The sequence below is a fragment of the Ruditapes philippinarum genome, unplaced genomic scaffold, assembly GCF_026571515.1.
Source record: "Ruditapes philippinarum isolate M1 unplaced genomic scaffold, ASM2657151v2 ctg587_1_1_1_1, whole genome shotgun sequence".
Lineage (NCBI taxonomy): Eukaryota > Metazoa > Mollusca > Bivalvia > Venerida > Veneridae > Ruditapes > Ruditapes philippinarum.
Genome location: NW_026860903.1, coordinates 279,990 through 292,381, shown reverse-complemented (window position 1 = coordinate 292,381; position 12,392 = coordinate 279,990). Strand labels below are relative to the sequence as shown.

Below are 12,392 nucleotides of genomic sequence, written 5' to 3'. Positions count from 1 at the left end.
ACCTGACCTTCAACTTTTGTTTTCCGGATTATAATTCAACAGTTGTTGAAATTCCATAGATGTTAGCTCTTTGTAATATTTTATACTTACTTTGGTCAGGAGCATGACTAAAAAGGTATTAATACTAGCTTGACACTCCTTAAATGGATAGATCTCATTTAGGGGATATACAATGACCTGGAATCATAACTCTTAAATTGTTTTAGAGTTACTGCTCTTGAAATGTTTCATACTTGTTAATGTAGATAGCGTAACTTTAAGTCAATTTAATGTATCAAGATATAACTTCATTAAACCCGCTAAAAGGGTATTTGAACCAAGACAGTGAAGGTTCTAGTTGGCCATTGACATTTTATTGGTAATTTAAAGCAAAATGTTCTACTGTATGGATATTTGTCAGAAAAGATCTTAAACTTGAAATATACTAGAACAATCAAACATTTTATAAAAATTTTATTAAAAAGTTGTATTTGTTGTTGCTTTGGAAAGTAGCCAATTAGAGACACAATATTTTAATATGTATCATACATATTGTTACTTTTATTATAACAAATGTGTAAATGCAACCGACAGTTAGCTAGCTAAACAAACTTCTAATACACATATGGGAAAGCAAGTGAAGTTGAAGAACACTCCCAGTAAATCTCGTTGATTTAGCAAGCATTCTCATTGGCTTGTCTAGATTTTGGCAAATTTGTGACTAAATGTTTAAGACAAAAACGTTGGTATAACCTAAAGAAATATACATCAACTATTTCAAAACTTAAAAATGTAACAATCATTTAAAGTTTATGCTAAATGCCCTTTCTTTTATTTGATGGACTACTTTGTTTGGAGTACGCTTTTATATAAAAATTTGAAAACAGTATTATCATTGCAATACAATAAAACACTCCATAAATACAGTAATTATAAAACATGTAACCTATTGTTGCATGTACAAGATCAATGACAAACTGAGTTATTTGAAACTGAGTTAGGAATTCTTTCCACTGCGGAGGATTTTCCGGATGTAGTGCACTCAACCCGTAATACAAGTATAGTAGCACGTGCACTGCGGAATTTAGTCCTAAATATAAACTAATTGCAACGTATGGATAAGAATGGTAGGTCATATCGCTAAGTAGGAGCATACTACTGTGGTGATACACGTGCAGGAAAGAAATCTGACGTTGTTTATGACGTAACACCATAAAAACAGTATCGAGCAGTTCTAATGTTTTAGCAAACCAGTAAACTTTGTAGGTAAACTGAAGTTGTTCTGATGTCTGCCGGCTGAAAGTTGATTCTGAGTTGATCAAGGCTACCGCACTCCCATACAGCGTATAAAAGCTGATAGCACTTGCAGTTAGGTTGTAGATCACTAAAACCTGAAAATCAGAAATACTAGACTTTTAAAATAAACAAAAGAAAAACGACCATCTCTTAAAGGAGCAAATTACCATTATGCAGGCAATCGGATTAAATTTGCTTAGAAAATAAAGTCACTTTGGAATACTAGTATCTCAGTCTTATTCACCATAATGATATAGTACGCGTATAGACAATGTCTTTCCGTAAAACATGAACTTTGGTTACTCAACTATGTTTAAATTGTATTGTATATTAATAAATTCATGTTTACTTATTTGAGCTTGTTATCGAACCTAAAGTTCTATCATAATACTGTTTTATAAACCGCGACCAGGCCGACCATTATGTCCTGTTGTAAATAAATGGCATATACAAACATACTCTCTTTTTTTAAGAAAATAAAAAAGTCAATAAAACTAACAGGCCTGAGGTTTAGAGGTTTGAAAAATTTCTTCCATTGTCCAGCCAGCAGTACCATCAGCACATACCCACAGAATATAGGGAACGAGTCAAGCCGGGACACATATCTGGCCACATTAAGTATATATTCAGTCGTCGGACTTGTCATGTTTTCTGTATGAAAAATAAAGTCAAGCAGCTACAATTACTACGTAATTTCATATACTACTGTCAAGTAAGTTCAAATAATATGATTGCAAAAAGTATTTAGTAAAAACAAATATACGAAACACATGATATTTTTTTCGATATTAAGCGTACATATACATCTACATGTATTTATTTAATTAAATATATCAAGACTGTAAATTTGTGTACAATTTATCTACAGGTATGCATGCATCAATATTTTACAGTGTGTATTTAAACCTTAGTTGTGTATAAGATTAGAAACTTTTCGATCTTTTCCGTCAAACTTCGGAGCCTAAAGAAAATACAACTGTTCGTAAAGCAATTTAACAGCCTGTTTTTGTACCATTAAGTGACCCGGTAAATTGAAAGCAGGTGGTGTCATTTTTAATTTGTATGGTTATAACTAGAGTTTAAACTTAAGTACATTAATATACAAATAAATTTTACCTTCAAACTATTGCAACACGTATGGTATCTATATACAGATAGCCTACTACATATTTACATATATATTCACCAGTGGATGTCGTTTTGTACTGTGAACCGTAACAACGTTTGATCATTTAAGGTCAGATTATTGTGTTGTAACATGGTCAGCGATTGGCTGAAAAAAAAACGTGAACTCTGACCTTTCACTTGAATAACAATGGCTTTAACCACAAACATTGACTAACAAATATGTTGTGGTGAAATTCTTATTTTATCCACTAATCTGATAATTAGAATTGATCTATGTATCGGTGATTACTCGGTGATTAGGCGACATGTAGGGATCACTTCTCCGTCACAAAATGTGTCCGTACAATTCCTCATGAACTGCTCGTGCAATTTCATCCGATCTTTACAGAAATGATACTATGTCGTGCGCATGAGTTATTAAGTCGTGCGCACGAGTTACTAAGTCGTGCGCACGAGATGTGGTGCAAACAAGATAATGAAGTCGTGCGCACAAGATAATTAGCCAATCAGAGTACACTATATATATGAATTTTTTACTTAGAAAATGCCTGGTTAATGTTTTAAGTACATGCAACATGAATCTTAGAAACTACTGAAAGTATTCAGTTGAATACATGATACATGTCTTTAGGATCATATTAGGAGGTCACTATCCAAGGCCCATAAATCAGTATTTTTGACTTAGTCATGGCCCTTTTATGCCCCCCCCCCCCCCTTTCCACTTGAAAGTGGTGACCATCCTTTGATAGGATTGATCAGTACGTACGTACTAAGGGCCTGTTAACATTGTCCATACGATAACGTGAGAAGGAATAAGCACTGCATGGTTTACTTTATTTGGTAGGGACATTGCCCATTGCCAGTAGATAACCTCAATTGATGTTTGAGGTCTTAAGGTCATGGTAACCATGACACTTCTAACTTGAAAAGGAGTAAGCCATGGTTTATATTACCTAGAACGGACATTGCACCTGATCAGTACATGCCATCTTTAGATTTTGAGGTCATTGGATAAAAAATCAGGTTCACAATGACGCTTAATGTAAAATCATTGTCCAAACAATAACTTGAGAAAGAATATGCCATGCGTTTGTTACTTGATAGGGAAATTGCCCTTTGTCCCTCTGTGGCCATTAGAAAAACCTATTGATTTCGATGTCATTAGGTCAAAGGTCAAGGCCACAGAGACACAATGTCATAATGTAAAATCCTTGTCGAATCAATAACTTGAGAATAAATAAGTCATTGTTTATGTTACTTGGTAGGAATATTGCTCACTACTACTGACTTTTAGGTCATAAGGTCAAATGACATTTGTCATTGAAAATTCATACATATAGTGTAATCTGATTGGTTAAAATGTAGTGCGCACAACTTACTCATCTCGTTCGCACCATATACTAAGTAACTCGTACGCACGACTTAGTGACATGATATCTCGTGTACACCACTTAATTATGCTGTGCGCACTATTGAGTATCTCGTGCGCGCCACTTAAATATCTCGTGCGCACGACATGATGTAAGTGCGAGTATGAAAAATTGAATGAACGGGATAGCTTTAAATGCAAAATAGTGTTAATTAAATGAATTGAATCATTTTAATTAAATAATTGAAAATGGAACGATTTCATCGGACTTATTATAGTTTCAACCGAAAGAATTAAACAATTTTATAGTTAAACACACTAACATCGAGCATATTTGTGGTGACAGGTCAGACGTGACCATGCTTAAAAATAACATGTATACACTATACTAGTATTCACAGTTGAAACACACAAAATTTATGTGGAGTTTAAGCCAGGTAAATTTTTTGTTGTGGTCATTTTGGTTTATAACATCATCGTTTGTATGCATTTTAGAAATAACAAACTTATCGTTATATTGAAGTTTACATGTAGCGAATTGATTGAATTATTAATTAGTGTGTCAGCTTCTGTATAGCAGGTCAAATTTCAGTACTATTTGAATTTACACAATACTGTGTAAATGTAAGAAATCGTAAACAGTATCCGGTATTTATTGACAAAACCGAATGTATCCTATACCGTCGTGCATGTAAATGCCTCACTCTCTCGGCTAGATTAACCAAACATGGTAATTAACATACGTACATGCAGTGATTATAAAACTCCTGTTCATATTTCGTTTAATAATAGCTCAATGAATACATGTACAGCAGTTTTGTTACAAGCCGACAAGTTTTCCGATACATGAAGTTGTGAATTTTTCATAAATACACGTGGATCCATAAATGATGTTAATACATTATTTACAGTTCATTCAATAACCGCATGAGGGCCAATAAACTGGTGATAAATATAACATTCTCTTAAAAGTATTATATAAAGTGATTAGAACGGATTTGGAGTTCATTATTTCAGGTATTTAAGGATTTCTTTTATATGTTTGCTTCTCTAAATACATTTTGCTACACGAGCATTTTTAATTGATTCTTCTAATTGAAAATCATGATCCAAATCTCTTTTGTTAAAATGAACCATGCAGTTTAACAAATGAAGATAATACAGCGCCTTCTGTAGGTCTACTAGTTTTACAGGAAAATTGGCCTATTTATTTGTACGCACAAAATGCATCCCACCAGACCCATATAACTTGACACCAAGCAATGTATCATATACATATAAGTCAAAGTTATTTTATCTCTATATAAATCCGGTGTTTTCGCTTGAGAAGTTACCTGACACTTTGAAAAGTTATCTTAAGTGAAAATGGTTTTCTATTTCAAGCAACAATGTACGAGTATACTCTAACAATATGACAAAATAATATCATAAATATGTATTGATGTTGTTCATTATTCAATCGATTTGAATATTACAGCCTTAGGCCTTCATAGGTATGCAAAGTTTATAAATAAAACAGTGTCACATTTTCGATAATATAAATCAATAGTCAAATGGCTGAATGGTCTTCAAAGAAAATTTCCCATAGTGTAGATCGTGAAACTGTGACCACTGTACAATGAAAATTAAAGTCATCTTTGAAATTTCTTTATTGATCTCCTCAATCCGACTTAACTCCGCTGTAACTATTTTAAATAAGTACACAGCGTACATAATCCTAACTTATGCGTTAAAGGTATTTTTGCAGAAGACAATGTACAGGACTACTTACTACTACTACATGTATTCGGTTTTGGAACAGATATTAATTTGGAGTGATGTATTTGCATGGTAGTCTATATCCTGTATCGCTTCAATGTAATTGTTTTATATTATTATTGTTCTAAACTAAATTTTGTGTTGTGAAAATGCCATAATTTTTATAATATTGCCTGTGCTAATATTGTGAAAATGCCATTATTATTAGAATGTTGCCCGTGCTAATGTTGTGAAAATATCACTATTGTTACCATGGTGTTGACCGGTGTTATTGAGAAAATAATCAAAATATCACGGTTGTTTGCATCCCCTCGCCATTAATTCAAAAAGTGGTTCTCTATCAGGTGACTTCTGATGTTAGCACAGGCATAGGATGTAATGCGTTATACATGCATGTGTTTATTTCACATCCGTTGGGAAACAAATGCTATCGGTAATGCTATGCTAAAAAACATATCTAACAGTTATTTGTAAAATGTTGTCAGTGTAATTACAAAAAAAAAACATCACTTTTGCTAAAATGTTGTCACTGTTATTTTGAAAATGTCATTATTGCTAAAATGTTGTCACTGTAATTTTGAAAATGTCACTATTGCTAAAATGTGGTCACTGTAATTTTGAAAATGTCACTATTGCTAAAAAGCTGTCACTGTAATTTTGAAATGTCACTATTGCTTAAATGTTGTCACTGTAATTTTGAAATGTCACTATTGCTAAAAAGCTGTCACTGTAATTTTGAAATGTCACTATAAAAGCTGTCACTGTAATTTTGAAATGTCACTATTGCTAAAATGTTGTCACTGTAATTTTGAAATGTTACTATTGCTAAAAAGCTGTCACTGTAATTTTGAAAATGTCACTATTGCTAAAATGTTGTCACTGTAATTTTGAAAATGTCACTATTGCTAAAATGTTGTCACTGTAATTTTGAAAATGTCACTATTGCTAAAAAGCTGTCACTGTAATTTTGAAATGTCATTATTTTTAAAATGTTGTCACTGTAATTTTGAAATGTCACTATTGCTAAAAAACTGTCACTGTAATTTTGAAATGTCACTATTGCTAAAATGTTGTCACTGTAATTTTGAAATGTTACTATTGCTAAAAAGCTGTCACTGTAATTTTGAAAATGTCACTATTGCTTATATATTGTCACTGTAATTTTGAAATGTCACTATTGCTAAAAAGCTGTTAATGTTATTTTGAAAATGCCACTATTGCTAAAAAGCTGTCACTGTAATTTTGAAAATGTCACTTTTGCTAAAATGCTGTCCCTGTAATTTTTAAAATGTCACTTTTGCTAAAATGTTGTCACTGTAATTTTGAAAATGCCACTATTGCTTAAATGTTGTCACTGTAATTTTGAAAATGTCACTATTGCTAAAAAGCTGTCAGTGTAATTTTGGAATTTCACTATTGCTTAAATATTGTCACTGTAATTTTGAAATGACACTATTGCTGAGCTGTCTGTAATTTTGAAAATGGCACTATTGCTAAAATGATGAAACTGTAATTTTGAAAATGCCACTATTGCTAAAATGTTGTCACTATCACAAAATACCAAGTCTTAAAGTATTACAAAAAGTTAAAAGTGAAAAAAGGCGATTAAAGCCGTCGTAAAGCATATCACATGCACACATTTTTCAATTATAGCTAGTGTATACAATTTCATGTACATGTACTGTAATTGTCCATAAAAGCGTTATTGTTAAGAGGATCGTTACGAATTCAGGAAGTGAAAGAGCAGGAATATTAACAAAAGTAGCAATAAGACGTTTTTAAGTAGCATAAGATCTGTTTACATGAACATACGAATTAAAATCTGTATGAGGAAATAAGCGTACCTGCAGAACTCGACCAATCCCAACGTAACATTGTCAAAGGATACAGCGTGTGTATTGAAGGAATGTATAGTTTTTAATTCTAAACTGGTGACTCTTTATTACTTTTGATATATTTTATTTTACCTCGGATCTAATTCTCTCACCTATAGGTACTGTAAGTATGGGTTTGACTCCCGAGAAAATCGCTGCTGGAGTACTACTGGTGTGTCGGTTGGATTCATTCCCGGTTTTCTGTGGGTATATGTTGATGATTTTTCTGGCTGGGCAATGGAAGAAATTTACCAAACCGCTTGGACTTAGACCTGTAAGCTTTATTAATTTCGTAAACATTGTATTTAGTTTATACAGATTTTTTTAGTTCATTTGTAAAGGAAGCAACGAGCTTAAAATGTTTATATTCTATTTGTATTCAATCATTGATTTCATGATCGAATGATTTTAAATATTTAAAGTCAGATACTAGTATCATATTTCAGTACAATTTTAACATTACAAATGTATTGATAACATTCATTATAAAACATTTTGTTTAATTAAACATTTATTTTGACAATGTATTCTAAATTGAATAATACACGTGCATTCATCTATGTACATTCTAATTACTGTCACACAAATATTAACTATTACAAATAATTTACATATCAACAATCAGTTAAAACCGACTTTTCAACCACAGTGTTATACTTTTGTCAGATCCTCAAACAAGGAAGTTTTATGACAGAGCAGATTTATACGCTTGTTACTGGCCGATTATACCTCTGTGTAATTTTATACTCGGAAATCCTACGTAAATTTAAAAAAATACATGTAGTATCATGTCCAACTCTTATATTTACTTCTTCCTTTTAGATTTTAGTGGTGTACAACTTCACAGCTAGTGCTATCAGCTTCTACACAATATACGGATTTTGTCACGGACTGTACCATGCGCAATCATCGTTTGAAGCACGTTCGTTCGAGCCGCTAGTGCCTGTATTTAAAATATATTGGTTCATGAAAATATTCGAACTCCTGGACACAGTATTCATGGTTTTACGACATAAACAGCGCCAGATTTCTTTTTTACATATATATCATCATGGAAGTATGTTAATTCTCAGTGACATTGCCTACAACTTTTACCCATATCCAGCTTTCGCGCCTTATTTGGCGCTAAATTCCGCGGTGCACGTGCTGTTGTACTTTTATTACGGGTTAAGCGCAATGTATCCCGATAATCCACCTAGATGGAAGAAATTTTTGACTCAGTTTCAAATTATTCAGTTTATTTTAGACTTGTTTCATGCAGGTATAGGTTATATGTATTACAACTATTGTATTTATGGAATCCTTTACGGATTAACAATGGTTTCATTATTCTCGAATTTCTATTATACGGCATATGTTAAGAAACGGGTACCAACGGCCAAACCGGAAACAAATGGAACCACCGAGGCAAATGGTGTTACCAATGGTGATATATTAAGGGGAGACTAGGAACACATCAGGAATCTCTTGCATCTTTTATACCGATATTTATAAATTTTGTTTTATTTGATAAAGTTTTGTATTTGTACTTTTAAAAAAAAAATAATTGTAGACTATTCATGACTCGTACTTCTTTATTTTTGGCACTTTCTTAGAAAATGAGTTAGTAACACTGATTTTAGTTTTGCTGGTTCTGACACCACGAGTTATAAATACTTGTAAAGATACAGCAATTTCCAAAATAAGTTCGGGCCCCTATGTCTATTGAAATAATAATCTTATACAACCATCACTAAATGGCCGCAAAAAAATCTCAGTTTTAATTCATTAAAGCTTTGTGAGATGTACGACGAAATTAGCATAAGCAATTTACTACTAAATTAAACAACACACCTGTTACAACATGAATGTAATTATAATGTTGTTTTTTTTTATTATTCTGATGTCAATAATTTTGAATAATCAATACATGTATCAAATTTCACATGGTAAAAGATTTGATTTTCAATGAGAGAGGAATCTTTAAAACCACGATGATGTATGCGATATATAAATATCCTATTTCTACAAGTAGATAAATAGCAGATACACTGCTTCTTATGGTGGTTAAACATTTGTATGAAGTTTCATTAGAATCCCCCATATGTGTAGGAGATATGCTCTGGACAAACTCTATATATCTTTAGTAACATTGACGATCTTCTTTAAGTGACATTGACCTTGCATATCCTAACCTAAATTACATGTTTCACACCATGATAATGACCATTTGTGTAACAATCCCTCAATTAATGATGAATAAATGGTCCGAATATACATTTTTTATCTGAACTTTGACCCCTATGTGTGATCTTGACCTTGGCCGCAGGGACCTAAATTTTGCACGCATCACTCCGCCTCGCAATGGTGTTTTTTGTGTGCCAAGTTATATTGAAATCCCTCTGTGCATGTAGAACTTTTGTTCCGGACAAGTGTTTTTCAATTACCTCTAAGTGTGACCTTGACCTTTGACCTAGAGACCTGATTCATGCGCTTAACACTGCTTCTCATAGTGGTGAACATTTGTATGAAGTTTCATTTGAATCCCTCCCTATGTGTAGGAGATCTGCTCTGGACAAAATCTTTATATTTTATCAGCTTTAAATAGTGACCTTGCATATATTAACTTTAATCACATGTTTCAAAAACCAGTAGTCATGATAATGAACATTTCTATGAAGTTTCCTTAAAATTCGTCCATGCGTGTAGGTGATATGCTCTTAAAAAATATCTATAATTTTTCATGTTTAGTGACCTTGACTCAAATAATTTGAGACCTTGACCTTGTATTATGCCCATATAAGGGTATATAGTGAGTAAACAGGTAAAAGTCAGAACAAGTTTACATTTTTTTTGAATTCCTTTCAATTTTATAATATACTTCGCATGAACGATAAATTACACACGTTGCCCCCTAAAAATATCTGAATATCTACCCAAATTTACCTGAAACAGTCAATTTATAAAAAGAGTGGGGCAGTCTTTTTATATTTAAGGCAGGATATATATTCTATCCAAAACGTTTTCCAATATCGAGTGTTGGTCAATCACCATAATAACAGTAAATCTTTCGAAATATGTTGTCAATTTAGTTCAACTTGACGATGAAAATATGAGCATAATGTCACTTTAACCTAAATCACAAGTTTCACACCAGTAGTTATGATAATGACAATTTGTGTTTAAATCCCTTAATAAATGATGACTAAATGGTCCTGAATACAGATTTTCATATTTTTATCTGAACTTTGATCCCTTTGTGTGACCTTGACCACAGGGACCTAAATTTTGCAAGCGACACTCCGCCTCACAATGGTAAACTTTTGTGACAAGTCATATTTAAATCCCTCTATGCATGTAGAAGTTTTGCTCCGGACAAGCGTTTTTCAATGACCTGTAAGTGTGACCTTGACTTTTGACCTAAAGACCTGGTTCATGTGCGCAACACAGCTTCTTATAGTGGTGAACATTTCTATGAAGTTTCATTAAAATTCCTTTATGCATATAGGAGATATGCTCCGGACAAAATATTGGACGCCGACCGCACGTCCACCCGGCCGCCAGGGGGGAAACTATAATACGACCCTTTTTCAAACGGACTTATAAAGATAGAAAGGGACCAGATGTTATGAAGTCTGCCTATTGCAGACAAATTTAAAGAGCATGTAACGTATCCTAACAAATGGTAGAACTCTATACCGTAATGGCTGGACTGACTGTGTAGAAAGGCAGAACCCTTCATCACCGCGTTTAAATAAATCTTAATGTTTATAAAAGCATGGTTAATATAAAACTAAAGTCAACCTTTTGTAAGCAGACAGAAAGGTTACTTAATAAAGACAAAGGCTTTGACAATTCTGTCAATAAGGATTATATATATTATTTTATACTGAAATGACAATTATTTTGTTCTACATGTTTATACACATGCATATGTACTTATTTAGTTACAGGTATTTTAATTATACTATCAGAAACAGTAAATATGACTACCTTTTCTATCTCCTTAGCAACTCAATTGATTTTTGTCCTCCACTATAAAAAACAAGCCAGAAATTCGCAAATTACCATGGTAATAATAGATACAGGTGCCCATATTAACATATTAACGGAAAAGGAATTGTATTCGTACGACAAACCTTTCATATTTTGCCATTCGTAATAGCTGTAATATTAAACGTATTTGTTACAAAATTTAGATGAAAAGTTATTGCATGACGGGGAACCAGGTATTTCATCTAAAATGTCTTTATGTATAGTTTATGTTTTAAATAAAATACATATACATGTACATTGAAACATATTTGCTTCCTATTAAGATTTTTTAATTATAATTATATAGTTATGAAAAGGAACTCCATTGAGGTCCAAAGGCCTAAAAAACCCATAAAATTTGAATTTAACAAAGGTCAACTACGGCACTTAAAACAGAGAGATAATTACATTTAACTCAATTGATTGTTGTCCTCTAGTATAAATGTATGTTAAATGTAAGTAGGCTGAAATTCTCAGGTGTGCAGACTCCTACAATGTATTGTAACAAAGGAATTTTATTATCAAGAATTTTATATCTAACTTTTAAGGGTACTAGCGGAATGATTTTAGGGATTATAAAGTATTAATACACATGGGTGTTATGGGAGAAAGTGATCACCCTATATCCTTACTAAATGGACACTTTTATGTGTCCTCTATGATAATTATATTACATGTGATATTCTGCTGACTGGGTCTAGTGCAATGCTTCGATACTCCTATTTTGCCGCCCCTCCCCAAATTACCTGATCACTCACTTGGGATAACCATACACAGAATCTGATGATTATCATGCACACACATTTGGTACAGACACTTACAGTCCAGAGTAATCACTATATACAACATTGTTTATAAACAGACAACCAATCTATACTTAGACTCCTACTTTGTACAATTATATGTACACATTTGGTCAATCATTATAAAAAAATTGATACACAATTGGTTAACAATCATGTACACACTCGACC

The 12,392-nt window shown here is 32.6% G+C and overlaps 2 protein-coding genes across 4 annotated transcripts; one reads left to right on the top strand and one right to left on the bottom strand.

Annotated features, from left to right (window-relative positions):
• Nucleotides 1–438: 438 nt before the first annotated feature.
• On the bottom strand, nt 439–2,547 carry LOC132713836 (elongation of very long chain fatty acids protein 5-like). Its single transcript, XM_060696515.1, has 3 exons — nt 2,392–2,547; nt 1,775–1,926; nt 439–1,370 (listed from the first exon to the last, which is right to left on the bottom strand). Exons 2-3 carry the CDS (start codon nt 1,919–1,921, stop codon nt 795–797), a joined length of 723 nt encoding a protein of 240 aa, XP_060552498.1. The 5' UTR covers nt 1,922–1,926; nt 2,392–2,547; the 3' UTR covers nt 439–794.
• Nucleotides 2,548–3,914: 1,367 nt separating this feature from the next.
• Nucleotides 3,915–8,962, top strand: LOC132713835 (elongation of very long chain fatty acids protein 5-like). 3 transcript variants are annotated; one of them, XM_060696513.1, is made up of 3 exons: nt 3,915–4,209; nt 7,524–7,678; nt 8,227–8,962. In XM_060696513.1, the coding sequence occupies exons 2-3, from the start codon at nt 7,535–7,537 to the stop codon at nt 8,851–8,853; spliced, it is 771 nt and encodes a 256-aa protein (XP_060552496.1). In that variant the 5' UTR covers nt 3,915–4,209; nt 7,524–7,534; the 3' UTR covers nt 8,854–8,962. The 3 variants fall into 3 exon arrangements, with proteins under 3 accessions (XP_060552496.1, XP_060552497.1, XP_060552494.1); XM_060696514.1 differs by lacking the exon at nt 3,915–4,209 and adding an exon at nt 4,465–4,789; XM_060696511.1 differs by lacking the exon at nt 3,915–4,209 and having other exon boundaries at nt 7,306–7,678.
• Nucleotides 8,963–12,392: the final 3,430 nt, after the last annotated feature.